General features: G+C 38.1%; 1 protein-coding gene across 1 annotated transcript; it reads left to right on the forward strand.

Moving 5' to 3' along the window:
- col9a1b (collagen, type IX, alpha 1b) lies at positions 1–19,562 on the forward strand. The gene is made up of 35 exons (XM_062431010.1): positions 1–55; positions 3,580–3,712; positions 4,075–4,471; positions 6,511–6,588; positions 7,058–7,120; positions 7,215–7,250; positions 7,341–7,403; positions 8,457–8,510; positions 8,967–9,002; positions 9,119–9,142; positions 9,275–9,328; positions 10,957–11,010; positions 11,215–11,247; positions 11,337–11,393; positions 11,500–11,553; positions 13,087–13,140; positions 13,262–13,315; positions 13,435–13,488; positions 13,581–13,634; positions 13,735–13,788; positions 13,882–13,935; positions 14,063–14,116; positions 14,722–14,766; positions 14,866–14,919; positions 15,015–15,068; positions 15,160–15,213; positions 15,834–15,905; positions 16,081–16,116; positions 16,221–16,265; positions 16,374–16,406; positions 16,517–16,663; positions 17,976–18,030; positions 18,940–19,128; positions 19,208–19,285; positions 19,372–19,562. Exons 1-35 carry the CDS (start codon positions 1–3, stop codon positions 19,560–19,562), a joined length of 2,622 nt encoding a protein of 873 aa, XP_062286994.1.
- The last annotated feature ends 8,105 nt before the right edge of the window (positions 19,563–27,667 follow it).

Genomic DNA, 27,667 nt, shown 5'->3' on the forward strand with positions numbered 1-27,667 from the left:
ATGGAGCAGCAGCACATGTGCCCTCAGATCAACGTTGGGGAGGATCGTTTCCCAGGTGGACTCACTACAACTAACTATCATTGCTTTTTTTAATTTGCTTGACATTTTCCCTGATCATAGAAGAAAATAACTACATATTAGTCCTGCATAAAAAGGAAAAGTAAAAACTTAACAGTCCCCTCCAGAAATGTTTTAAGACATATATAAAATATTCCGTTTTAAATACTTCTGAATAGTAATTTAAGGCCAATATGATTTTTCAATAAAAAAGTTAAATGATCTTGTTAAAAAAATTTAAAATGATACTCTGTCTACTTGATGAGGAAAAATAAATGAAAATAATATGCAAATGTTGTTCATTTCAAAAGTTTTTAAAATTTTAAAGACTTTATTTAACAGGTTTTCAATTATATGAACAAGTAAACATTTACAGACATACAGAACATCAGTGAACATAATCCCGTATACCTCCCCATAACCCTCCCCTTATACCCTCCCATGGGACCAAGAGCACACAAGAGAAAGAGAGAAGCAAATAAAATAAATAGATTAAAAATAAAATAAAATAAGATAAAATAAAAAATAAAAAAATGAATCGAAAAATAAATAAATAGATAAACAGACCCATCAACATTTGACAAGATTTCAAACATGGTAATGGCCGTGAACCTCGGATAATGATAATGACGACCGATTAAACATAGACAAAGCATGACAGAATTTTAAAAAAAGAAAAAATGAAAAAGGATCCATTATTAAAACTGTCAATGCCGAAGTACAGTATCAGTGGACCAGTCAGACAGATCAACTATACATATCACTTGAATGACATGATCGATTAGAAATTTAACTCCTTCACATATTCAATAAAACACTCACAAATTTGTCAACTGAACCATTTAATGTATGCCTGATTTTTTTCCAGTTGGAGTAAAGACAATACCTCCTGGATCCATCTTTTAAAAGGTGGACATTTGTTGGATTTCTAGTTCATTAAGATCAGCTTGCACGCTATGAGGCTACTGAATGCTATGCTCTCTTTTGTGTATTTGTGGCATGTATGTGTACATCTTATGAATTGTGTTTACTCTCGTAATGCCCTTGATTCCTTCGTCACCTCTCACCGCAATAGCAAGAGGTTCTATGGCTAAGTCGAATAAAAATGGTGACAAGCAACAGCCCTTACGTGTCCCTTTATATATTGGAAAGTATGTTGATATCAAGCCATTTGTTTTAACAGCCGAAGTAGGGTTGCCCTATAGAATTTTAATCCAATTACAAAACGTTTCCCCAAATCCAAATTTCTTCATGACTGCGTGTAGATATTCCCATTCTATTCTATCAAAGGCCTTTTCGGCGTCAAGTGATAGTTTTACCTCAGGCAGCTGTATTGGGTGAGTGGAGTACATTACATTAAAAAGTCGCCTCATATTAAAAATGTCTGTCGACCTGGAATGAAACCAATTTGATCCTGGTGTAGAAGTGTTGGTATCACATCATTCAGTCGGTTTGCCAGTGATTTAGTCAAGATTGTATAGTCACAGCAGAGGACACTAATGGGTCTATAAGACGAGCAGCCAAGTGGATTCTTGTCTTTTTTCAATATTAGTGTAATATTAATTTGGATGCAAATGTTTTGTAATATTCGATGGGAAACCAAGTTAGTTAAGAAGTTAATTGCAGCTTGTATCTCGTTAGCGGTAAGAGGTTGATAAAGCGAGGTTTGAGCATCTGAGTTAAGAGTGGGAATATCTAGAGAGTCTAAAAAAGATTGTATTGTACATGTGTTTGCATATGTGTTCGATGTACAGTATATAGATCTGAATAATATTTTCTGAATTGACTGTTAATACGTTTCGAGTCACATGTAGTTACACCTGGGCCAATGTTAATCTATGTAATTTGGGAGTTACTGGTTATTTGACGGAGTTGGTGTGTGAGTAGTCGACCTGCTTTCTCTCCATGTTCGTAAAGTTTTTGTTTAGTTTTAAGTAAGTTTCTTACTGCCTGATGGGTAGAGAGGTTATTGAATTCCATCGGAAGCAAAATGCGCTCTTTCTGTGACTCTGATGTGGCAGATGTTGAGCATTTTTTATCAATGTCCAGGATGGACTGCTCAATTTCTGAAAGACGTTTGTTGCATTGTTTATTCTGATGAGCTGTGTATGAAATTATCTGACCTCTAATGTAGGCTTTATGTGCTTCCCACAGAACGTGCCGTGATATGTCTGAGCAGTCATTTGTTTCAAGAAAGAAGTCAATTTGCTCTGCAACAAATTTCTTAAATCAAGCTGTCAAGTCAAGCTGCCTCATTTCAAAAGTTTTAACACTGGACACAAACTGTTGGAAGTAAAAGTCCTGCATGAAAAATTTAACTTAAGTTATAGTACATATGTATTATCAGCTGGATGTAGTTAAAGTATTGCATTAAAAGTAGTGGTTTGGTCCATCTGATTAATATATTATTATAAATGACATGACTGTGTTATTAATACTGAAGCATCAGTGTGTAAGCAGCATGTTACTGTTGTATTGCTGGGGTTGGCGGTAATTTCAACTACAGTTAGCTAGTTTAGTTCAGTGGTTCCCAACCTAGGGGTCGGGCCCCTCCAGAGGGTCACCAGATAAATCCAAACGGTTGTGAGATGATTAATGGGAGATAGAGGAAGAAGAAGAAACAAGCTCTGATACACAAATCTATTTTTCAGTTTTTGGATAATGAGATATAGGATCATTTGAACATTTACTGAAATGAAACCATGTTAGAAGTTTAGAGGAAAAAATCACTATTTGGTGAAGCTTTTAACAACTCATGGACATCTGAAATGTGCCACTGACAACACACTGCTTTTTGTAAAACATCAAAAGCCAAAAAGGTTGGAAACCACTGGTTTCATATTTAATAATATGTTGTATTTTAAAACCGTGTTCTATTCCTATTATGTCAAATTTTCATCTGAAAAGTAACTAGCAGTAGCATAAAATAGAATATTCCAGTAAAGTACAGTACTTGAGTAAATTGCTTCACACCACTGCAAGTTATCCCATCACACTTGTGTAACTCTGATTGTAAACCACAATTAGCTTCCAAACTAATCGTGATGCTACACATCATGCTTGTATGTGCATGTCTTCAACTCAGACTTAAGTCAAGCACAGAGAATGAATCTGAAGACAGACTTAGTGTCAAACTCTTACAATATAGATCATTATGCACATTAAAAATCAAATATCCAAGTAAAGTAACCATTAGCAAAATACATTTTTGAGTGGAGGTGGACTTTAAAAATACTATGCATAAATACTAGCTGCTGTATATTTAAACTGTTAAAGTCATCAAGTAATACAATAGCAACTAAAGCATGATACGTTTTGGGTTTTTTTTTGCTTGCAGCTTGATGATAAAAACATTTTCCTCTAAAGAAACATTATAGGGATATTTTGATAGCATAATAAATATTTTAAAGAATGAAGTAAAGAGCCCTCACTGTGTAGTACCTATTATCTACTTAAGGGGACTACTGCAAAACCTGTGAGATGATTTTTGATTTAACCTCTCTTCTGTCCCTGTACCCTCAGGATTTTACATCCTGTCCCAGTTCCACATTGCTGAGCTGGCGCGAAGAGGCACTGTTAAAAAGGTTGCTGGATCATCTCCTCAGCATGTTGCTTATCAAATAGGCCCAGCATTCAACTTCAGAATAAACACGAGGTATGTGGTTCTGCATGGAACAGGGCCTTTAAATGGAGTTATGAAGAATAAGCAGTGACGCCTAGTGGTTGAACTGGTACAACGAGAATTACCCTGTCCATGGTCCTGAATATTTAAGACTGGGTGCACCTGCACCATCACAATCCATATGTAATACATTCAAATATATACATTATACAACTATGACATTTTGTATGATAAAACTAGTATTGCACCACTGCAACCAATCAAGAACCACAAAAAATAGTATTCGTACGACTATAAGGTGATACAAAATTAATATTCAGTATCACGGTAATATCTTTTTTTTCCTCCCGAAGATTCAAGCTGGGGTCTTAATAGTCTTTTTTCCTCCTTTTCAGATCAGCGTATCCTCTGGGTTTACCGGAGAAATTTGCCTTTGTGTCGGTGCTGCGCATGAGTGGCAGCACCATAACTAAAAACTGGAATATCTGGCAAATGCAAGATGTGAATGGACACGAACAGCTGTCAGTCAGACTCAACGGGGAGTCTGAGTCTCTGGAGTTCACCTTCACAGCGACAGACACCGGGAGGCAGACTGTTGTTTTCAGCTCTCTGTCTTTTATTTTCGATGACCAGTGGCACAGAGTCCTGCTGGACGTCGGCAGGCGCTCTGTAACACTTTTCGTGGACTGTGTCATGATTGGTTCTCAGAACATATCACCCCGACAAAAAGTTAGTCTGGATGGTTTCACGTTGATTGGAAAAATAAAGGAGAACCCGGTGATGGCCGTTCCGGTACGTCTGTTTACACATTCATTTTCTGTTGCAAACAAAGTAAGACCTAGGCTAAACTTAATTTTTATTTATTTAAAGGAGTTCAATCCAGTGGTCATTGTCTCGTGAAACTGTCTGTCACAATTATCCACATTCAATGAAAAGTTCACCCACACATGCAGGGGCCTTTGAGACCCTCAGGCGCTAAAGTTAAAGTAGCTAAAGGGTTAAAGACTATTTTAATTTTCATGTCACTTTGCAGTTTTATTCCCTCACATTTAATCGAAGAATGTAGAGGGCATTTTTAAAAATTAACTATTTATTATATTTTATTTAGCCTACTTACTTTATACTGATTAATCGACAGAAAAAAATGGTTTGGGAATAAAAAATCATCTGTTGTCCCTGGCCAGATTTTGAAGAGGTTTTAAGTATATACAATTTAGTATACAGAATATAGTTTAGCCAGCAAAACGTAGAGTGGCATAAAATATTACGCATTACTAGACCTACCTGACTTTAAAGACATTTTGTATGTCAGTGTGTTTTGTCTAGTTAATATCATAAATTGACAATTTGTTTAATATTATTCTGATTTTGTTTTCTTACATATATATTGTTTAAATGTGTTGTATATTTATTTTACATGACACTGTGCATGATTTGAAATGCTTGTTTATTAGTTACTCCTTGGACAGTGCTAACCATGTGTTTGACTATCCACAATGAGAAGTTGAACTTTTGATTCTTAAACTTCTAAACCCTTGCTTGGTTAGTAAGTACAGAAACTTTTCAGGTTTCATTCGTGGGTGCTTGACAAATGCAAAAAGTTTGGGAATCCCTGCGTTTTCTCACCAGTCTGTTTGGTCTGTCTGTGACAATGTCTAGAAGCTGCGGTCTGCTGTCTCTTCATTTAGGTTGAACAGACAAATATGTGGAGATTGTTGCAGGTTCTGTCTAAGAACACATACAGTGCACAGTCCATACAATCCTGCAATACCACACCACGCAGTTAAGGTGCATCATTTTCAAAGATTTGTTATGAGCGCCTTTTTGTGTACTCATATGAATGTATTTCCCAACTTTGATCACATTATAATTCTTATATAAGCGTTTATAGCCCATAGTCATGTTTTCATAATGAGTCCCAGATTGTTACTCATCTACTGTGCAAACGTCGCCTTTTTTCTGCTCTTCCTGTATGCAAGAGAAAATGCAGACGAAGGCTTAATAAATGGAAACAGCTTCTTGCACTTGAGGTTTAGGCCTGGTGGATCTTTAACTTATGTTCCAGTGTTGGGGGACGACACGGTATCCTACATCGACTGCTGATGTCACTGCTAATTTAGTGTTGTTTTGTTTTGTTTTGTTTTATTCATCAAGTTTGAACTCCAATCGATGCTGATTCATTGTGATGTGACACGAGCCCGAGCTGAAGCTTGTTACGACCTCCCAGCCACGACATCGGTAAGGAGATTGAAAATAACTAAACCACACAATGAGCCACAATCTGAATCTGCAAAACTTCAAATAGATTGATTTAGCAAGAGGAGCCTAAATTGCCGTTAATGTAGAGCGAAATAAAGTCAAGCACTATCCAAGTTATGTGCGTAAAATCATGCAAACTGTGTGCGTAAAAGATGTGACGTGAGACAAAATGTTGAGATTAATGTTATCTTTGTCTCTGATATTGTCTCCATATAATTGTCTTCATAAGCTATTTACTATAATTTGAGGAAAAACTTTAATTGGTCACATTTGGTTTTAGTTGAAACAAAATCATTTTGGGTCACAGCAGAGGTTAAATAACCCGCTGATCCTGCCTATTGGTGGTGTCTGCAGTGTGACCCCTCCCCGCGGTGTCCTCTCAGCTAACCCTCCAATCCCTTCCTGTAACCAAACATTTCATGAATATACATGAGCCCCTGATGGCGATGGGACCTCGGACGGTCTAGATAGCTGAAGCGGATTCAGTTTGGGGTTTTTTTGTCGGGGGCTCCTTCAGCCCAACAAATCCCAGAGAAAGGACTACAATGTGTACCTTTCCTGCTCACGGGAAGATCATGGCTCGGGTCCCCAGCTTCAGAGGGCCACTTCTGGTGCTGCTCCTACAGCTTGTCCTTATATGCTCCGGTCAAGTAAGACTTATTATGTTTCTGTCTGTCTTTCTTGTCTCTCCTTGTCTCTGTAGACTGATGTGACAGAAGTGCAGGTGAGTGTTTTCTTGATGCTTGTGCTAAAAAACAACAACATTGATTTCACCTGCAATTATGGATAGAGTTTGGGGCTGTTTCATTTTGAAAGTTTATTGGTCACATGAAAAAAAAATTAAGTCTGGAGTTCTCATTATTAACTTTATATTTTTGTAAATTTGAATCTATATAATGCTGAATTAATACAATCTCAGTAGGCTGTAACATATGTAATTCATCCAAGAGATAATTTAGTCTTCTAACACCATACAGTAAGGTGGTGCACCTGTTCCAATTTTAACATTTCCATATTGATAGTGTAGCAATATGGCAAAAGCGAACGTGGCAAAAAGTGGTTTACAGATATATAAAGCGGTGTATTCATATTATACTTTTTATTATTATTATTACTCAGAGGAGTCAAGGAGCTGCTGGCCCTCCTGGACCTGCAGGTGTCCCGGGAATTGATGGCATTTCTGTAAGTTCTCTCAGCTCTGTAACTTTGTTCATATCATGTGGAAAATAGTTGACTGTTTGTGCTCCCTGAAAACAATAAATATCTTTTGTTTCAGGGGGAAAGGGGAGCAGATGGCGACGATGGTCTTCCTGTAATTATAACATTTAATACAAATTTAAACAATGTACAATATTGCTCTTTATTGTAGGGCTTTTCATGTATGTGAACCCTTTATTTTTAGGGGCCTGATGGAGACGCAGGTAAAGCCGGATCTTCAGGGTTACCTGGGATTCCTGGAAATGATGTAAGTACTCTATGTTTTTTATTCATAATGTATTTCTTTTGAGTTTGCTTCAATGAGGTCTGCATGCAACACTCCAGGCTACAAAGGGGGTGGAACTACAAAGTACGATCCTCCCACTATATATTAACATAAACATTCTTATTAGTCTTCTATAATGGGCCAATGAAATTTTGGAGCAGGGGATCTTGGATAAATGTGTACAAGAATGTGAGGAATTTATTAAACAGGATGAACAAATACAAATTTCCTTTGTAACAGTGAGACACTCATTTTGTCCAAACCAGGGCCTGAGTATAATTAACTTTGACTTGCTTCAGAGTAAAAAAAAAAAGGGTTAAAAAAACATCCAAACATAATACTGGTCCAGATGATGTAGATAGGCTGTACTCTAGTTACTTTCATTCACCTTATATATTTAGCCAGATAAAAAACAGTTATTTTGGTGATTAATGGTTTATTTAAATGCCCATACAGAATGTGTTATAAAATGTATTTATTTTTATGCACGACTTCTGATTCATTGTCTGTGTTGACTGGGATTTTGAAAACAATAGCAGCTTTGTTCACTAGCTGCTGTTGGTATCTCCTGTTGAGAATCCTCAAAACAGTGTGGAATGATTTCTGTCGGTGGGCTTGTTTGAAATGAGCCAAAGGAATGTTGCCCTCTGCCCTGCTGCTGACTTCTCTGTTAGTCTGTTAGGTTGAACACGATCTTGTGTGCATTGTGACGTGTTTGAAAACAGTTTTCATTTCAATCTGACTGAGCAAGCTGCAGTGCAGTATATATTGAAACATTTTAGAGGAGGCGGTTAGTCAAGTTAATCCCACTTGTTAATATTAACAACACAGGGCTCCTCCCATAAGGAGCATGCTTATGTTATAATGATGTAACCTATAGGGGTTGAATGTTGAATTTAGAAATATTGACAGAGGGACACCAGTGTTTCATGCTGCTTTTCAGATTCACACACCAGGTTAAAATATAGAAGCGCTCAAGTGCTCTAAGGTTTGTTATGATGTTTTAGTTAAGCCTGATGTCTCTTCTCTTTGCAGGGTTTGACCGGCCCTATTGGAGATCTTGGGCCCAACGGTCCCCTTGGACAGAAAGTGAGTGACTAATGAGCCTTTGCCTTCCTGCTTCAGAGGCCGTCAGTGAAATGGTGCCAAGCTGCTGTCCGGTCTTTTGGCATGGCAGGGAGAGCTGCAGTGCATAAACCAATTCCTCATGACAAATGAGACTTAATCCTGCAAGTTTTCTGTGTAATCTCCGTGGGGAGTGAAGCTCCAGCATCGCTCCTCATTAAGCTAAACATTGCTGGGTCAAGTGTGGCCAGCTCAGTCATGTGATGAGATGGAGGAATGTTAACTTGGACTGGCTGCAGTCTCTCACAGCTCAGTTCTATCTATCTATCTATCTATCTATCTATCTATCTATCTATCTATCTATCTATCTATCTATCTATCTATCTATCTATCTATCTATCTATCTATCTATCTATCTATCTATCTATCTATCTATCTATCTATCTATCTATCTATCTAATGTGATTTTTTTGATTTTAGGGTGAACCTGGAAAATCTGGACCTCGTGGAGCAGCTGTGAGTTACAAACAGTCTCTTCACCTTTATTTAGTTCTGTATCTCCAAGTCATTCTAGTCACATGTGCCTCAAACTGTACAAAACACTAAGTCATACTGTGTATGTTTCTTCCTAGGGTGTTGGGCCAGATGGACCCCCTGTAAGTCTATTTTTTAATGATAACACAGTTAATGCCACAGTTTCTATTGCACAACCTCAGTGTTCATCAGTGTACATCAAAACTGTGTCGCAAATAAATATTTCAACTCTATCTGAATGTGACTTTTAACAGGGACCACCTGGGCCTGGAGGACTTCCGGGTGAAGTGGGAAAAGTCGGGCCACCAGTGAGTACAGAGAAAAAGACTAATACATTTTTAAAATTAATTTAATTAAGACTAAAACATCAAAAACTATTTGCATATGCTGCAAAATGTTGATAAGCTTAAACATTACAATGGCCAATGACAGGACAGATGTATTCCCCTTCATGTGTTAGCCAACAAGAAAGTGAAAGTCAGTCTAAGTTGACTTCATGAAGACTCAAAGTACTTTAGCATTCATAAACTGAAAGAGGTGCAACCCCTTAAACCTCACAAATCTTTACAAAACACACACATGCAATGTGTACCATATACTGTACAATCAATCAAAAAGTGCTAAAAAAAGTGATAATATTATTATTAACCTTAATTTTATCTTGAAAGACCATTGAGAAGGAATCCTCATTTTCAATGGTGTCGAGAAACATTAACAGCAACACAACAACACACAAAACAATATATGGTAAAAGAAAAGAAAAGAAAAAGAATAAAAGAAAAATATTAGAAAAGAAAAAGAATAAAAGAAAATATTAGGAAAAATAAAAATAATATAAAATAAAATAAAACAATGAATAATTACAGTTCAACAGTTAAGATACGGTGGAGTTCAAAACATTTACAATCAAATAAAACCAGGCCTGAGATAAGGCTTTTGAACAGCTGTACTGAAGGTAAAAAAAAAAATCACATTTTAAAGCCTTTTTACAGATTGTTCCATGTGTAAGGAGCATTATAAGAGGAAGACATTTTTCCTATTTCGGTTTTGACTAATGGAGTACAGAGCAACAACCAATTCGTACCAACATCATATGACTTCAGGGTTAACAGAGATTAAATATAAGGAGGCAGTAACTGTAACACAGCTTTATATATATGAATAAAAACCAATGCTGATCTCTCCTCACTGCCAGGGAAGGCCAGCTAACTGTTTGGTAGAGAGTACAGTGGTGGGTACTGTAAGGATCATTGGTTATGAACCTTAAGGCTGAGTGGTACACAGCATTCAGCTGCTCTTCCATAAATGACATCCCCATAATCCAAAACAGATAAAAATAGTGCTTCTATAATTCTTTTTCTCTGGTGAATAGTGGAGCATTTTTTATTTCTATACAGAAAGTCGAGTATTGTTCTCAATTTAGCAATGAGTGTGTTAATGTGTAAATATTCAGAATTTCATGTGATTAAATTGTAGTTTATTTATTGCCATTTCATGTCCCTGAAATCATACTTCAGAATTAAGACTTTGATTTATTTGTTTTATACATTTTCCCTTTGGCTATCAGATTAATGAGTGACAGTACATTTTAATCACCATGCATGAAAGTATGGACTTCTGAGGTAACATATAGGACACATAAGAAGTGACCTGACATGTGTAAGAAATGAAAATTGAAAGAAAATTGTTTGCTGAATGAAAGTTGATTGAAATACTGAAAGAGAACTATATGATCATTTTAACTTTGCCAAAAGCTGCATCACGAGATTCCACTTGTCCTAAATTTGTTGTAGTAAAGAGCAGGCTATAAATAAATGCTCTCATCTTTCTGCAAGCTTGTCTAGCTGGCATTGGCTTACTATTCTGTTGTGGTAGAGAACACTGTATATTTCTTCTTTTTGTGTTTTTTTTTAATACTATTTGTTTAATACCACAGGGGGCAATGGGAGTGAGAGGGCCACAGGGACCTAATGGACCAACAGGGCCCAGAGTGAGTGACACAACTTCATTTGACAGATCAAGATGTGGACAATAATACTTTTGACCCATTATCTCATAAGGGATGAACTAAAGTTATTATTAAGTGCACTGCACATGCACGTCCTCGCTCTAGTGATTTATAAGCTCCTAAGATTCATCATGATGTTGATAGACTGTGATACGAAGGTGTTAACACGTTTTCTCTCAATTGCAGGGTGCAGCTGGAATGCTAGGCAGTGCTGACCTGGTAAAGCTTTGCTCTCTGAAGATTATGACTATGATTTTTTTGTTGTGCAACATACCCTAAAATATTTTCTAACTTATGTTGTTATTTAGTGTCAAAACTCTTGTCCGCCTGGGACCCCCGGACACCCTGGCCTTCCTGGCATGAAGGTCAGTTGAAGTCAAGTCTGCTGCGTTGTACTAAAATCACGCTTGTGACATGATCTAGTGTGTTTAATTGGTGTCCCCTCTTTTCTTTTCCTCATCTTTTTTCCAGGGCCATAAAGGTGTAAAAGGTGAAGCAGGAGAACCTGGGAAACAAGGACACAAGGTAAAATAGATTCAGTTTTGGGGAAAATAATCTTTGTAAGTATTCCTATTGCAGTGAGATCAACATGGTGAATGCATTCACACATAAAACTGCCTAAACGGTTACATAAAAACATAAAATTTATTTCCCTCCACAACTGTCACACATGCCACATCAGACAAAAATTATGTACGACTTAAACGTGAAAAGGGGGATTCCCTGGCGCCTTTGAGACGAGTATTATTTGTTCTGCTCTCTTTCAAGAGGAGGTGATACATGCCTGTGTGTAATGCCCCTGACTCCTTGTAATGCACGGAGGATGATTTATTTAAAATGATGTTCAAGCACAACTACCCCCTTTCCCTGTAATGTGTCCATGCACTATATAAATGGAAATGAGTCTGGGCCTATCTCCCTTTATCACCTCGTGCCAGGATATGATTTACTGTCAGTCTGTGCTCTGTCCCCCGGAATGATTTTCTCCTCCACTGAAAGTTTCACTTGAGCGACCTTTTGCCTGTTTTTCCATTCAAAAATTCACAAATGTAAAGATATTTACAGTTAACAATGGAACGGACACATGTGATGGGGCTGAACATTTATTATTAGTCCACAGTATCGGAGGTGAATATTGAAATATAAAATTAGTGTTTGACAGACTGTTTAGTAGTGCACACTGTAATGGTAAAAGATGTGAGTACTGTGCGACCCAGTTACACACAAAACATGCAGTGCACAGAGTGCATTTGTAATCAAACAATGAACAGAAACAATGAGAGGCTACAGTAATTACATGCAAAATACAACAATATTAGTGATTTTTGTTCACTTTAAAACCAAAGAAACAAAAAACCTGAAGATATCCCACTCCTGCCACAAACAGAATACATTTCCTTTAATCATTCAGCAGTGTAGTTGACTCAAGCTTTTATCTTCCTCCTTTTGCAGAACAGAAACATTGTCTCTATTAAAAGAATATGGGTTGTTGAATTTTCCAGCAGAGAGAATCAGACTGAATTTAGACAATGTTGAAAATCCCCCCTCTGCTCTGCTCTGTGATGTAAACACATGCTGACCTGTTTCACCATGTTCACTCGTCTGTTGTGTAATATTTGACGGTCAGAAATGTCCTGTTTACTTGTCTTAATAGCAAATTGTAATATGCAAAATGAAAAGAAAAAAAATGCCTTTTTTAACGAGGCTATCTATTTCAATGAATATCCCTCCGCAGGTCTACCACAGAGTCAGCACATTACTTATGTGGAGAACAGTAATTTGGAGTTAAATCGTCTGCTTTTGCCACTTCACAATCCATTAAAAACTAGGCATTAAACACTTTTAAGAAATGCTGGCTCATTTTCTAATTAAGCCACAGCTGATTGGAACAAGCTGGCTCCGTTTGAAAAGTGAGGCATAGATTAAATGCTAGTTGCATCATGTTTTAATATGTGGTTTCATTCTTTTTATTTTTTTTCTCTCTTAGAAAAAAAGTTATATTTTTTCTGCACCACTGCTACTTCTGCTGATGATGTTGTTTCTCAAATGCACACTCAGGGTGAAGAAGGCGACCAGGGCGCTTCAGGGGAGGTTGGATCTCAGGGACCAACGGTTAGAAGCTTTATTTATTTGATGATTTTGGAGCCTTTCAATTTACAATTTGGTCTCTGCTGTGCCATGTTCTCTTTCTTTTATTTCCCTGCTCACCTGCTGGATCGGTTTGTTATTTCAGGGCCCTCAGGGGATTCGTGGAGCCATGGGAATGATGGGGTCCAAGGGAGAAATGGTAAGTGGTTTTACGATTTCTATGCAAGCGCGATACCTTTTATACACATCGTTTGCCAATACAGAGTGAATCACATTAATATGTATCTGATAAAATGCTTATCATTTAATCTGTGGCAGGGAGCTCGAGGCCCTGATGGAGATCCAGGTCCCCAGGGTGTTGCAGGGGCAACTGTAAGTTTGTCCAATAATGAAGATGTTATTGTTTTTGCAACAAATGCAGGATGTACTGTATGAGTCATATATGGTTATTTGCATTACTTCAGGGGGATCAAGGTCAGAGGGGTGTGATGGGTGAGCCTGGGCCCAAAGGTGAAACGGTTAGTAGACACGCATTAGGACGGACACGTTGGTTTGTTGGATTTTGTTTTTACTGTTTTAACATATGTTTTAAAAATGTATTGCTGTTTTGTCATTCAGGGTATTCTAGGGCCAAGAGGAATCACAGGAGTTCCAGGTCCCAAGGGAGAGGCCGTGAGTGTCTGATCAATAATGACAAACAAAACTTTAAGGTTCAGATACACTGTCCAGACAAATCTCATTCCAGTTTCCCCTTTGTTCCACCAGGGCTTACCGGGTGTTGATGGTCGTGAGGGTATTCCTGGGATGCCAGGAGCAAAGGTGTAGTGTCAATTCTACATTTTACATGTATAAAACAAAAACATCAGTTTCAGTTTGTCATAAACACTTTCACTGAGGCATCGCTGTTAGTAGAATAATTATCTTCACTGACTGTTTCCCTCCACAGGGAGAGATTGGGAAGTCAGGCGCTCCCGGAGAGGTTGGGCTTCAGGGACTTCCAGTGAGTATGACCTTTGACCCCCAAACTGTCAAGACTGAGTCTGATTGGATGCACCTGAGTAAACTCCTCTCAAGCAGTTTAAAGCACCACAACTTGTGTTGCACCACAACACTCTAAACAAGCAGCACTCAAAATAATTTTATTGCATGTCTTATTTTTTAAAAGTCCAGAAAATTGAAGTTGACCTATTTTATCTACATTAATGTTTAAAGTAAATACTGAATTCCATCCATCTATGATATAAGACAAATACGACATGTTAATAATTACCATCTTCCTCAGGCAGAAATGTGAGAGAAAACATTTCCCACCCCTCTAATCTGTGATTAGCTAAATGAAAGGTGCTAGTGAGAATCAGTTGGCAAACATGGATAACCTGACTGTGGCAGCATTAACAAATATTTTGTAGGCGTGAAAGTCATCACCTGATTTAAACGCTGAGAGCACTTGCATCACTTGAAGCTTATTTATTTATTTGTTTTAGTACACAGTAATTCTTACATGGAGCTTTTCCTTTTAAAACTGACACTGCTTGGAAGGTTTATTTTTTCCTTTTGAGAAAATGTTAACCTGGTTATTGTGTCTAAATGTGTTCTCTGTTTTAGGGGTTACCCGGTTCACCTGGACCAAAAGGATCAAGTGGAACTAAGGTTGTTTGCTTGACTGATTATTAAATATTAGCTGTTTTCTTTTAAATTTTCTTTTTAAATGTTCAAAATCTGAGAGTTGCTTTGGTTGTCTGTATGCAGGGAGATGCTGGTCTAGGAGGCCTCCCGGGAACACTGGGTCCTGCTGGCAAAACAGTAAGTATTAGCATCATACATACAGAAAGAACAGCCGTGTTTTTTTTTATCACCTCTCTGATGTGTTTTTGTGTAATTTTATTGTCACAACACAGGGAGAGCGCGGAGAACAGGGGGAGGTGGGACCTGTTGGACCTATTGGTAATTCTGTGAGTATTTTTCCTGGTTGTTTATTCCATTGTTTAAATTCTGTTCACACATCGAGTTTACGTTCTTATTATTTCCTCTTCTCTCCTACAGGGAGATCTGGGAGAACAAGGCCCCTTAGGTCCAGCCGGCAAGCCAGGTGCCAGGGTAAGTTATCAGCTATTAACATGCATGCTGCAGAACACAATTTAAATGAATGTGTATTGTGATTGTTTGACTGAATTTGATTTAAAAGATTATTTATAGTTTGTACACAGGTGTTTATTTTGAAAACAAGCACAGTTACAATGTCCTTGTTGGCCAGTGTCATCTAACAATTGAGCACTGATCATTGTAGTGTCACATACTGTAGAAAAACCTCTGGAGAATACATGGACAAGGAGAGGCACTCAACAATAAGACACTGAATGAAAGAAGCAGAAAATGGAAAAAAGCCTCACAAGGGTATTGAGTCCTGGCTGTTGTTTCTCTGGAATGTGTCACAGAATAGACCTGGACTGGATCTCACATGAGGTCTATTTTCACAGTAAGGGGAGACTAGAACGCAGCAGGCTGAAAGAGCTCTCTGTTCTCCTGGCATTCCTGACAGTGGGTCAGCGATCAAAGCAGAATGGCACACACAAACATGGCCGAGAGAATAGCTCACAATGCTGAATGTTAATTATGAGCACAATGTGTGGATGTTATGGCGCAAAACATATCCTATCAACATTAAAACTTGAGCTTAGGAGTTTTAGTTGTGAGATGTGCTTGTTAATTTGTTATAGGGACCCAAAGGTGACCCCGGCCTTCCTGGTCTTCCCGGTCCTTCTGGCCTGCCTGGGGTGAAAGGAGAGAGGGTAAGAAAGCACCACAATCCCATTCAGAAAGATTTTCAGATTGAAGGCTATTGTTTAAAAGATTAATTCTTATCAACAAACAGATGAGCAGCTCCCTCTAGTGTGGACAAATGAACACTCTGGCCTGTTGCAATGAGCATTTAACTACTTAGCACATTTGTTTTGTTTATTACAGGGAGATCGTGGAGAAGCAGGACCTAAAGGAGAGCAGGTATGAAATCCCGATATTAATTTTACCAACACCAACATGGCATTTACCAAAAAAAAAAAAGTGGGCTGCTTTGCATAAATAACTTACAGTATGCAATTTAATAGGGTGTGCCAGGTGATGAGGGAAACCCTGGAGACAAAGGGGATGTTGTAAGTTGTCATACAAATACAAAATCTATTATTTTTCTGCAGTTATTCATCCACAAAAGTACAATTCACCCTGTTTCCATCTTTTTTGTTTTACCTATTGTCTTACAGGGGGAAACAGGAGAAAGTGGATCAAAAGGAGACGTGAGTTCAAGTGGATTATTTTTTACATAGTAGCTCTGTGTTTCCTGTTGTGCCAAACTATTAAGAGTTTTGTAATAATTCTCTGGTATGGTACCCTATTTTCTGTCCAGGTTGGTAATCCTGGTGAGCCTGGCAGAAGGGGTCCTGAGGGAAGTCGAGGCCAGCCTGGCATTGAGGGGCCTCCTGGCTCACCTGGTCCTCGTGGCATGCAGGGAAACAGGGGTCTACCTGGAGTCAGAGGGACCCAGGGTCCTGCGGTACGTCCTAAAGAAAACATTTCTACCCGACTGTATCTGTATACCAACAAAACCTGAGCATCAGAGTGCCATAAACTATGACCAAAAACTCAGAAGCCTAAAACTTTTATGTCAGCATTAATATTTACAGGGAGTAGACAAATGAATGTAAACAGTCCTTTTAGTCTCTCTCGCAGTAGATAGAAGGCTGTTTACTTAACCAAACAAGGGGATATATCATTAGTTTTCTACACAGTTAAAGTTCAAAAATGGAATACTGCCTCCTTGTTAGAAAATGTTCCATATCTATACACTAATGTGACAGCCAATGCCACAGCTTAAACACTTAACTTCTAATTCCTAGAACTTAACCCATTAAGAAACTACAGAAACAGAAGTTCCACTCAAAAAGCCATGACAGAGTCTTGAACCCTCACACTCTTAAATAATGATTCATAATTGTTTGAGTTTATTTGTACAGGTTAAAATGGAAGCAATACACAGACACAGAGACTCTGCCTAAATAACATACATATATAAATATAAGAAAGACTGTAAATGAACCTTCCCTGTAACCTATATTATTTCATGTTTTACTTAAACAAAATTACAGATACACTTTAATGCTAACCTTCATATTCCCAAACACTTAACCAGTAGAGGCTAATTTTCAATAAGATAGAGAAACACTAAATCACTAAGCTCTTCATTTGGTTAAAATGGGTAATTTCTACATAAGTCTTCAGAAAATATTTTTCTAAAGTAGAAGCCCTCTGGATTACTCCCTACACACTTTTATCTCTGTTATTCTGATGTCCTTTTTATAATTTTATAAAATATAAAAATATTTTGCAGCAGCAGGGGAATGCAGGGAATTATGTCAGCAAGATACTCTGAAAATGGTGCTTCATTGGGATTTAAACTTTTTGCCTCAGGAAATCAGAAGCCCTGAATGCTCCAGCTCACCTGCACTCTGACATCTCTGCAGAGGAGGTGCGCAAAAAGAACATTTTTTCTTATCGAGATTGGTAAAATCCCAACTCAAATTCGATATCTGAGTTGTTATAAAACACTATCCGTTTATCTCTAAAATACCAACCTATCAAGGGATTTGAGGCCTCGTTTTTAGCTTCACCAGAGTTTACTTTGAGTTTATCAAGTATGTTTTGTAAGCGAATGATCTCTCTAACACCATGATCTTTAAACTGTGGTGAAGAAAGGCAAGTCACTAAAATAGGAGTACTCTTTTCACTTGGTAAAAGTGCTATGGAACCTTGATGTACATGTTTTAGACGCTGTCATGAAATATATTCTGTCATCTTTTTTCTTCTAGGGTAAAGAGCCAAATGATCAGCACATCAAGCAAGTTTGTATGCGAGTCATGCAAGGTAAGAACTGATAGGCTGTTGACCCTGTTTATCATTCGCTTGTGCCTCATTTCATGACTTTAATCTTTCCCAGAATGCCTCATTATACAACCACACATATAGCCTCCCCTCCATTGTCTCATTGATCTGGGAGGTTCCTGAATACTCCCACATTGAAAAGAGAAGGTCTCATAACCAGAACATGAAATAAGCTTCAGCTTTTGTTTATGTGATTGATGAAAGATTTTCCTCTAATCCTAACCCGAGCTTTAGAAATGTTTCACTAAAGTCACAACCTCTGTTCTCTTCATTCTTTACTCTTACGTCTTCACAACTCATCTCCTACACTCATGACTTTTTTATACCCTATGTGCTGAAAAATTAATTTCACCTCCAGCAGACCTGCACTCCTCCGCTCCGAGCAAAGAGTCTGCCTGGAAAGGAAATCTTAAAAAAGAGCAGTCAAGCAGCCACTGCATGAATTTTCATCAGGAGCCAGAAAACTGGAATCTTTAAGTGCAAAATACCATGCAGCAAGGAGCCACAGGAGATTAATATTAGATCCGTTGTGGCATGAACATAAATTTCCTGTCGCTGATTGCTTGAAATAAAGAGTATTATCTCCTTTCTGCTCAATTTACTGAGGTTCTATGGAAATATTGTTGGAAAACAGGAGAAGCTCGAGGGATATCATGAACACAGTTTCACCTCACTGTGCTTCACTCTGAACTGAAAAACAAGAGCTCCTATACCATCTCCTTTGTCAGAGTTGCTTTGGGCTTTCAGAAATGAGCCTTCTTATGCTATGGCATGATTTACTACAAAGTGTTACTGTCTTAAAATCTCCCTTGATAACAGTCGACTGCAATTATTTAGCTGCTAGGTCTACATCTCATGGTTCATCATATTATGTTTGTTGTGCTCCAACAGAACAGCTGGCCCAGTTAGCTGCTAGTTTACGAAGGCCAGAGTCTGGCGTGGCTGGTTTACCTGGCAAACCTGGACCTCCAGGGCCTCCTGGGTCCCCGGGAGACAATGGCTTCCCTGGGCAGGCAGGAACAAGAGGCCTTCCAGGACTCAAAGGACCACCTGGAATTATTGGAGTGAAAGGACCCAAAGGTAATTAATATATAGTGTTATTAGGTGCCCATGTTTTGGGTGAGAAATGTCTATCTTCATTACATGATGTGTGTTCCAGGTGAAATGGGTGACAGAGGCTCTAGAGGACCCACTGTGCGAGGACCTAAAGGTCAGGCAGGACCTCCTGGACTTCCTGGTGAGAACATTTTACCTTTTTAATTTATTTGTTATGTTTAAATCTAGCAAGTAACATCCTGGTTAATAAGATTTTTGTGATCACAGGTGAACCAGGCAAACCTGGCTACGGTCAAGATGGTCGGGATGGGCAGAGGGGACCTCCCGGTGTTCCTGGACAGCCCGGTGTGCCTGGGCCTCCTGGTTCAGCTGGTCCTAATGGTTACTGTGACCCATCAGCCTGCAACCTACAGCCAGGAGCTGCCCACCAGGATGTGAAGGGGCCTGCAGGGAACTGAGTCTCTATGGCATAGATGGAAAGACTGTTGGATTATCTTCCCTGAGCACACATTTTTCACACTTTCATCTCAGGGGCTGTGGTTTGTGGTGCCTTCAATCCATTAACCTCTAGTCTTGCAAGCATGTTTTGTGCCAGCCGCATCTCCATCAGAAGGAGTCTGCTTCTTCAAGTTGTAAAAAACACATGAAACATAGTTTTTTATGTGCTGCAAAAAAAATCTAGCTTGTTCTGTCGTGTTTTTCTACCCAAGAGATATTTTTGATATTTCAGGAAGGTGTGCTCACATTTCTGAGATGAGATGAAATGATCAGAAATGTTTGTTTATCCCACTCTCCTCGTACCTCTGTCTGCGTTTTCTTTTTGTGTTCTCTATTTACACTGTTTTCTCAAGTAAAAGCTCCTCTACTGTCTCACAGAACACTTCAAATAATTCCAAGAAGCAAATCAGGATTGGACCACAGTATGTTCGGTTTGAGTGCCTTTTTCCAGTTGTGCTGTATGTGCTAACATACCAAAGACAAACCTGCTGAAAACTCCTTTTTTATGTCTACACGTCTGACCATCTTTTCAGCTCCGCAGTTCAAAATAAAAAAGAGAGAGGATTAAACTGTCATCAAGTCACACTGACTTCAGTGTGTGTTGTAAATCTGTAAAAAAAAAAAATGTTTGAATTGTGGTTAATTATATTTCCTACGAAACAGCCTGATGTGAAATTTTGCCTCATTGTACAGAATAACAACAGAGTGCAGGTGTGCATATATGGAAGAATATTTTTAATGAGGGAAATCCTCATTAATGGAACAAATAAAATAAAAACACGTGCAGTGTTTAATTTATTCTGCATACTGGTACCATTCTGTGTTTAAATTATTTGTTGCAAATATGAGGAATGTATGAACTGATAGTCTTACCTGCTTTTCCAAATTTTGTTTATTTAACTATTCTAAAATAGGAAGAAAATGACAGAATGATCTCACCTAGCTGTTCTGGAGCTTTTTATCACATCACATGGTATTCATGAACAGATGTAAATGTAGATTTCTGGGAACTTAAAGGACTTTCTGTCTACATTTTCATGAACAACAAGGTCAAGTTACAAAAAGCTACAGACCAGCTACTAAATCGGCATGAGGTTGTTTTGCCTCCTGCTGTTTTCAAGATCAAGAATGAACTCAAAAATATCTCAACTGTTTAATATGTTTAATTAAAAGGGGTTTTATATTATAATTGCATTCTAATAATCATCTAAAATCAGTTTTAAAGACTCAAGCTTACTTACAATCTCAACTGTCTGGCAGGACAAAGAAACCTTGATTGTGAGTTTTTTGCATGGCAACTGATATTACTAAATGAGTTATTAATGTTAACATTATCTCTATATATAATAGAGACTTATTGTAAAAGAACTTTCACTTATGCTGTTAGTGTAGGAAAAACAACAGAACACAGGAAATAAAGCACTGAATAACATTTATTGCACAAGTGTGAAGCAGGTGCCATTAATCAGTGTAAATAAAAGATGCAACAAGGAAACGTGTAAAATACAACCTCTGATGCCTGGTTACCACACACAGACTGGATGTGATGTTACATATAGATGAAGAGAATTTTAGCACTGGTTAATAAACTTGTTAACCAGTTACACCAGACATTTTACAAGGTAAGATATTCGTCAATGGCGCTCAATATCTTTACTTTAATCTTTAACGTTAGATTTTTAGGGTAGCTCTTCCCTTTATGAGTTAGTGACAATGACAGACTGTTACTGCTTAGGATCACTGGTGGGTTGATCTCCATGTACAGCCGGGCTGCGGTTTACACAGACCTGGGGACGAGCCAGAGGACAGCCGCTGCTTAGAACCATCACTAGAGCAACCCGCCAGAGAGAGAGGCACACTGAGAGCAGACTGACAGCAGGATGGTTTCTGCAGTAGCTAAATAAGCACTGAGGCCTTGGGAGACATGAGAGCAGCTGCTCGCTAACAGCTACACGTGTTTACAGCAGAGAGCAGGAGGGAGGACAGACGTCTCACTCTGCTCTGTGCGACTCTGCTACATGGAGAAGACAGTCTCATTTTATAATTGTAGCATCTATTATCAGACTAAGTACTGATAACATAATATTTGACTAAATAATAACATTTTTTTTGTATTTGATAAACGTGGGCACCTACGTGAAAATGAACTAAATGGGTTTTATTTCTTTTAAAAAACAAAACAGAAACAAAAACAGTGTGGGCGGTTGGCAAGTCATGTAGCTAGTATATGCCTGAACACAGTGTAACACCAGTGACACTAATTACCACGTCAAGCCCATTGTTCATTTGTGATCTAACAGGCATGGTCATAGTTTGAGACCAGCCATTTTGAACTATGGCTGTTCAATCATTTGCATCCACCTGTGTTGAGCCTTGGAGAAGCTTTGTTTGTAAGTTTATATCACATGTTTCATCTTTATGGATAAGGTTTGATGCACATTTTGTTGTTTTACCCCAAATTTGGGGGTATTTATAGATAATTACCTCAAACCTTTTTTGCCACATGTAGCGCAGCCACCTGTCTAGTTATGTAGTAGTAGCAAGCAAGTATTTATATTTCTATACTCTTTTTACCTACATTAAGAGCATTTTATTGTATATTTAGTTTCAGTTTCACAGAGTCTCTGGAAAAACACTGTAAAGAAGCAAATTGACGAAGATACTCAAGTAAACAGCCCTCAACTTTACTTCCACATCAGAGTCACCATTTAATTCTTTCAGTGCCTAGTGCATCTGTTCAGCTATCACTCACCTAATGTAGAGCTACCCACACAGGAGAAAGACTAGTGAAAAAACAGTATCATGGCCGGGTCAACACAACAATCCCTGCAAACAAAGACAGCTGCACTTCATTTACTGCCCTGTTTCATCTTAATTGCGTCTTTCATACCAAATAAGAGGTGTAGAGCGTACAAAAGATAGACAACAAAGCAAACACAGAAGTTCAACAGAAGGCTCAATATCAAATCCATCTGTAAAGTCACGTGATCAGATCTGTTGATAGTTCTAACATGTCTAGCAAATCTTCAGCAAGTCTAACACCAGTTAAAACATGTGCAATTTGCAGTACGTGCTTGCTCCACCTTTGTTAAAAGAGAAAACAAGCTCATGCTCGAAAAAGTGAGAGTAGAGGAGTCAGCCAGGCTCTGCCATACTATCAAAAGAAAGCCTGAAATGAGGAGCCATTTTCTGGCTTCATGCAGAAAATCTTTGACCAGGATCATGCTTAATGGGCTCCACCTCTACACAACTGAGAAGAATGCTGGTATCAGCTAAGCAAGCCTGGTCAAATCTGTGTTGTGTTTGACTCTAGTGCTCCATATCCCATTGATGTGCCGCTGACAGGACTGGAATTAAACAACAGCTTGCTGGGAGCACTAATGTCAGATTCTGAACCAATGTTCTAGATCTTAGTTGTCAGGGAGCACTACAGGAACCTCCTCAGATTCCTCTGGTTCAAAGACAGTCAAACCACCAGGGAAGTTGTGGAATACAGGATCAAATTCCATGTAAGTGGAAATTGCCCCTCTCTGGTAGTTGCTACCTATGGGCTACAGCGGGTAGCTCTACATGGGGAGGATCCCAATGTATGCTTGCTATTTCCAACCTGAGATTCCATAAAATAGCATCCAACTGCCCAGTTGTCATGCAGGCATTTCCATCAACAGACCATGCAAAGGACTTGAAAGACCTTGATCTAGACATCGAGTCACCTCCTGTAAAGTGCAGTCTTGGATTAAGCTAAAACCTTTTGAATGATACTTTAACTTTCTCTGTTGCCAACACTAGTAGCCTGTTCGAATCACTTGGTCTTGTGGCTCTTATTACCATCCAAGGGAAGCTCTTACTACAACAGCTCACCAGTCGTACAAGAAACTGGGATACTCCCCTCCCACCTGAAAAGGAGGCAGAATGGATTGCTTGAAGAGATTCACAGCGAGATCTAGAGCAGTTTGAAACCCCTTGAACCTATACTGCAGTCTCCCTCTTCACTGCTCAACAAACAGAGATCCACACATTTCAGACAGGGCCATTGCACAGTGGCACACCTCAAGATGATGGATGTTGAAGGTAAATGCCATGTTGGCCCAAACTGCTCCCAGACTTGAATTAGGTGCTGCTGTCCTGGCAGTGGAGATTGCTGAGCTGGTTGTTAGTGAGCTGGACAGTCTGAAGTTCTATACTGACAGCAAGGTGGCGCTGGGATACATCTATAATGAAACCAGGAGGTGTACGTCTGAAACAAAGTGGAGTGGATAAGGAAATCCACATGTCCTGAACAGTAGCATTATATCCACACCAATCAGAACCCTGCAGATGTTGCCACCAAGCCAATGTCTTCAGTTCAAATCTTAAACACCAACTGGCTTACTGGTCCAGATTTCCTGGCACATTCTGTGAAAACAGACAAAGCTGAAGAAACATCAAATTACCTAATCAACTCAGAGTCTTATATGGAGGTTCGATGCCACACCATTACAGCCACAGACTCCCACAGAGGCATTGGTTCGCATCACCTTGAAAGGGTTTTTTCACATTGCAACCCTTGTCAGAGCTATGGCCTACCTCGTCCACATCTTTCAGTCCTTTAGGTCTAGAAAGGACAGCAGCTAACAAAATTAGAACGGTTAGCATCACTGTTGAAAGCCTCACATAGCTGATACACTGTCAAAGGGTATCATCATCACATGTGTACAAAAGGATGCATAACAAACTGGGGTGTCCTGTTTGTAGAAATTGAAGAGCATTTTAGCATCTTCCAGTGGCTGCTTGAAGACTGTGATCAGTTGATTGTACTGTAGCTTTAGATGACATTGTTCTCTATTTGGTCATTTATGGTCACATTGGTATGGTTATAGCTATTTTGTCTTGAGATATGAGTACGTTTAAATAATGCACATTTTGTTGTTTTATTTCATATTTGGGGAGATTTATAGATTATCACCTAAACCCTTTTTTGCCACGTGTAGTTCAGCCATCTGTATCATTTTGTTGTATCAAGCAAGTGTTTACATTTCTACACTCTTGTTACTTATGTTAATGAACATTTTATTGTGTATTTGCTTTAATTTTCACAGAGTTTCTGGAAAAAACAATGTAAGGAAGCAAGTTTACAAAGATAAACAAATAAACAGCCCTCAACATTGCTTCCATGTCTGGATCATCATTTAACCCTTTTAGTGCCTAGTACATCTATTTAGTTATCAGTTGTGTAGAGCCACGCAGGCAAGGAACAGAATATTACATCTTCCACCACAGAAACATTATCGGCCCTCCTCTATATCAACAACTCATTGATACTAATGTGAACATCCAGGACTGTTTTCACATACACATGAGGTTTTAATTGCCTTTTCAGTAAAAATGCAACAGTTACTGTTGTGATATTTTTTCCCCAAAGTAGCTAATTTTGTAGACATGTGGCAAATTAGACTGAGGTAGATATTCAACGAAACAAAGACTTTCAAAAAACACACATTAAAGTCACTCAGCATGGCATGAGCTTATGAAAGGAGTGGAGCAGAGTTACAGAAAGAGCAGCAGGCAAACATTTTTAATCCGAGGGACCATGCTGAGAGGCTGATCCATATTCCCCCTCATTACAAGCTTATTTACAAGATTAGATTATATGTGGCAACAGGATCAACTTACATTACTGTAAAAATAAGAAATAATGAAATATGTGGATGGATGTTATTGTTCTAAGTGAATTTTGCATTATTTGATCAGCCTATCCGAGGATGTATAACAGCATTTCCAGAGGATGCAACAACGTGCCATACCTCCATCCTTTGAGTCTGCGTTTATCTGACATTTTCCACTTAGAATAAATGGATTTTAACTTGGAGCTATGTAAAATGACTGGCACAAAATTGCAAGTGAAGTGGGCTGTGACATCAGCAGCCATTTTGTGTCCTCCCCAGTTATCATACTGTTTAGCTAAATTGAAGTCACAAACCAGTGCACATTAATATTAATTCAAGCTAAATTCAATATACAGCGAGAGTTGCTCTCATCAAAAGCAAAACCAAAAAAGTTCAGATCGCATTTAGTTTGCTGGTGCTGTCTCATTTGAATTTGGTCAAGGTCGGCGTTATTGTCTCCGAGGGGAACCCATTAGGCAGAATATGAAAATGAGTCTGATGAGAGGACAGAAACCAATAGAGGAGGGGTTTTATGTAGTCTACAACCCAAAGAAAGATTGTTTTTCATTCACATTGCAAGCAAGAAGAAAATAAATACATGTCCAGCAGGGGGCTCTTTCAACTCATAAATGAAGACAGTGGCACCTAAACACCCCTCTTAAGATTAGACCCACTCACAATGATAAAATTGGGCAGAGATAAAAAAAATAAAAATAAAAACAAGCCGACATGCTGAGAAAAAATAAAAAATAAAAAATATATATAATTCATCTGCAACTTCAGAGTGAGACATGAGTTATAAATTACATGTGTAAGAGAAGCATGATGACTTTCTGTGATGTGAGACATGAAGTAAAAAAAAGTGTCACAGATCTGAAGGATGAATTACAGACAGAATTGAATTTCAGATACACCCACATAACTTTTCAAACATTAACCACAGCAGGACACTTAAAAGTAAAATTAAAGCCTTTGAGTCAAACTCTCATTAAACAGCACTCAAAATGAAAAGCTCAAGGAAAGTAATACAGGGTAATTATCTATTTATATAAAAGATAGACTTACTTTTGTGTGATTAAAAAGTTGTGGCTGTTGCTCAATGAAAAAAATGCCATTTTCTTTAAAATCTTCAAATAGGTGATTTTAATAGGTGAATTTACATCAAAATGAAGTGTTATGGTAATCTTTTCTGATTAAAAAATATATCATATGGCCTATTTAGGTAAAGTTGACTCAAAACCTTCAACTAAATCAAAACTCCAGTCATAAGGCGCCCAAAACCCAAAGATAAATAATGACACACAGTGCTGGTCAGTGAAAAAGAAAAACCAGGAAGTTAACTGTTTAACAAACAAGAAAGTTCAAGTAGATTTCTGAGTACAGTGTTTCACCAAAACAAAATGTCTGACATTGCAGTGTAGTATTCTGATTACCTTTGTGTGGCTGGAAATCAAAAATATACATATAAACCATGCAGAGGAATCATCATACACAACACCATGTAAACAATAAATATTAATAAATCACCTCAGAAACACACACACTAAAAAAATATCCAACATTTGCAAATGATGTATGATCGATAATAAAAGTGAGAACCTTAATACATCATTGCAATGATATAACTTGCTTATGTAATTATATTGTCAGGTCCCATTATAAGCTCCATTAGACAGGAAAAAAGGAAAAAGAAAAAACAATCACTCGTTTAAATTATTAACAGATTAATGAGGTCACGTCACATAAATGCATAAACAACATTTAAGGTACATTCTCTTAATGTGTAGAAATATTCCCTTGTTGTGAATGTGGTTTTTACAGTATGAGTTGTAGGTTTTTGTATTATAAAAGCTATGGCAAATCTCAATGATGAGCGATTGTGTACTAATGCATAACCTAAAGAAAATTGGAAGACATCTTTAATAATGATTATACCACATATGTGTTTTAAAACAATGATTATCATGCACAATGCAGATCTGTCATGAGTGACTGTTGAAAAAACAGTCAGTAATCCAGAAATGTGTGAATCCACCTTCTGGTAATCGTATTAGTCAATGTTCATGCTATAATTATCAGTACCATCTTTTAAATACATTCTTGAAGAACGCCCTCAAAATAAATAATTTCTATATCAGACACATCTGCTGCACTTTGGTTGCATAAGGAGTTTCAAAAATCCTATTTTCTCACGCCCACACATAAAAGAAGTACATTCATTCACCTAATCTCTCTCTCTCACACACACATAAACACACACACATGAGATGTACCTTCTGCCAGCACAATGGCTTATCTGAATAAGAACAGAAGAGTGCATAGGCATGCCCATTAAGGAGGAAAACAAATTATTAAGATCATGTTTTCAGACAGGACTGCACTTGACAAAAAACAAAGTAATTTCATGGTCTTGAAAGACA

The sequence above is a fragment of the Scomber scombrus genome, chromosome 12, assembly GCF_963691925.1.
Source record: "Scomber scombrus chromosome 12, fScoSco1.1, whole genome shotgun sequence".
Taxonomy (NCBI): domain Eukaryota; kingdom Metazoa; phylum Chordata; class Actinopteri; order Scombriformes; family Scombridae; genus Scomber; species Scomber scombrus.